Source organism: Penaeus vannamei, chromosome 24 (assembly GCF_042767895.1).
Source record: "Penaeus vannamei isolate JL-2024 chromosome 24, ASM4276789v1, whole genome shotgun sequence".
Taxonomy (NCBI): Eukaryota; Metazoa; Arthropoda; class Malacostraca; order Decapoda; family Penaeidae; genus Penaeus; species Penaeus vannamei.
The window spans coordinates 32825474-32827973 of record NC_091572.1 but is presented as its reverse complement, the minus strand read 5'-3'; the positions used below and the strand labels follow the sequence as shown (position 1 = coordinate 32827973).

General features: G+C 42.7%; 1 protein-coding gene across 1 annotated transcript in view; it reads right to left on the bottom strand.

Moving 5' to 3' along the window:
• Positions 1-1908, bottom strand: part of LOC138866160 (uncharacterized) — a 5597-nt gene extending 3689 nt beyond the window's left edge. The window contains exon 1 of the mRNA XM_070138087.1: positions 1251-1908. Coding sequence (XP_069994188.1) covers positions 1251-1908 — 658 coding nt within the window. The remainder of the gene's footprint in view (positions 1-1250) is intronic.
• Positions 1909-2500: the final 592 nt, after the last annotated feature.

Sequence of the window (2500 nt, the reverse complement as noted above, 5' to 3'; positions counted from 1 at the left end):
GATAAAGATATACTAAACGATTAAGAGAATAATAATAATAAAAGGAAAATAGCAGGAAAAAATTAATAAAAGGATAAATCTAGATAATAAAAGGATAAAGAAAGAACAGAGGAAGAAGACAAAATGGAAGACAGAACACGTTAATCAAATGATAAAGAAAGAGGAGAAGAAGAAGAAAGGAAGAAGAATAGAAAGAGAAGAGGAAGACGAAGGAGAAACAGAAACAGAAGAAGAAAATAAGAAAATGTAAGAAAGGAAATCTAAGGAAAAAGAAACAGAAATAATAAAAATAACAAAAATAGAAGAAGGAAAATAAAGAAAAAAGAGAAGAAAAGAAATGGAAGAAGAAAAAGAGGGAAATAGTAGAAAATATAAGATAATAATGATAATAAGTAATAATAAAAACAATTGTGATAATAATAAAGACAATAATACCTATGCTAATATACGATATAACATGATAAAGATGATAATATCAATGATAATAATAACAATAATATTGATGATAAAGGTGATAGTAAAAAATATAATAACGATTATACTGATACTAATACCAATTGCTAACAATGATGATATTATGGTAATGAATACAATGATAATAACAACAATAATAATAATGGTAATAATAATAATAACAATAATAATAATAACAATGATAATAATAATAATTATAACAATAATAATAATAATAATGATTATAATAATGATAATGATAACAATAGTATTAATGATAATAACAATCATCATAATGATAATAACAACAATGATAATTGTAATAATAACAGTACTGATAATGAGGATAAGCAACAACAGAAATAACACTGAATATCAAAATCAACATTATAATTGCTATCACCAATAATGAATAACAGAAAAAGGTGATTAACAAATGTAAAAATCTACATCATCATTAATAATGATAAAAACAACAACAACAACAGCGGCATAAAAAAAAAGAAAAACGGGAGAAAAAAATAATCATATATAAAAACAAAACAACAACAGCCACAAAAACGAAAAAGAAAAAAATAGAAAAAAAGAAAAAAATGATATATAACAAAAGCAACAAAGATAAAAAACAAACAAACAAACAAAAAAAGACTACAACGAAACAAAGAAAAGAAAGAAAAAAATATAATTAAAGTAACAAAGGCAAAAAAAAAAAAACGACCACCAATAAGACAACGAAACAAAGAAACAGAAAGAAGAAGAAGAAGAAGAAGAAGAAGAAGAAGACGAAAAGAAAATACGGACAGAGGCAAAACTCGACCTCATCTCCCGAGGGAATCTAAGAAACAGAGATTTCGAGGTCGAGAGCGCGGGCGTAGGTATACCAGGGGCGGGGGTCATGGGCGGGGGGCATGGGCGGGGGTCGCGGCGGGGGGCATGGGCGGGGGTCATGGGCGGGGGGGCAATGGCGGGGGGGGCATGGGCGTCGGAGCATGGGCGGGGGTCATGGGCGGGGGGGGGGGCATGGGCGGGGGGCATGGGCGTCGGAGCATGGGCGGGGGTCATGGGCGGGGGGTGGGGGGCATGGGCGGGGGGCATGGGCGTCGGGGCATGGGCGGGGGTCATGGGCGGGGGCATGGGCGTCGGGGCATGGGCGGGGGTCATGGGCGGGGGCATGGGCGTCGGGGCATGGGCGGGGGGGGCATGGGCGGGTGGCCATGGGCGGGGGGGGGGGCAATGGCGGGGGGGGGGCATGGGCGTCGGAGCATGGGCGGAGTTCATGGGCGGGGGCATGGGCGGGGGGGGCATGGGCGTCGGGGCATGGGCGGGGGGCATGGGCGTCGGGGCATGGGCGGGGGTCATGGGCGGGGTCATGGGGGGGTCATGGGCGGGGGGCATGGGCGTCGGGGCATGGGCGGGGGTCATGGGCGGGGGGCATGGGCGGGGGCGTCGGGGCATGGGCGGGGGTCATGGGCGGGGGGCATGGGCGGGGGGCATGGGCGTCGGGGCATGGGCGGGGGTCATGGGCGGGGGGGCATGGGCGTCGGGGCATGGGCGGGGGTCATGGGCGGGGGGGCATGGGCGTCGGGGCATGGGCGGGGAAGCTGCCAGGCGGCTTATATATGCATAAACATATAACGATCCGTCTATCTGTCTATCTATCTATCTTTTTTATTTATTCTTTATTTTTTTTTACACACGCACACGTATTCAAACACATGTAAACATAAACACACACACACGTGCGTGTACACATACACAATCACTCACACACACACACACACGCACACACACACACACACACACACGCACACACACACACACACACACACGCACACACACACACACACACACACACACACACACACATGTCGAAAATATTGAACTTTTTAAAAGTAATTGCTCGTTATGGTGACCAATTTGGGTTGTTTGTAGCTATTTATTGATGGAAAGGACAATGATAATTAAGATAATCATGTGCAATAATAATAATGCTAATGATAATTATGGCGATAATTACTGTAATACCTATTTATTTGGTTCATTTATT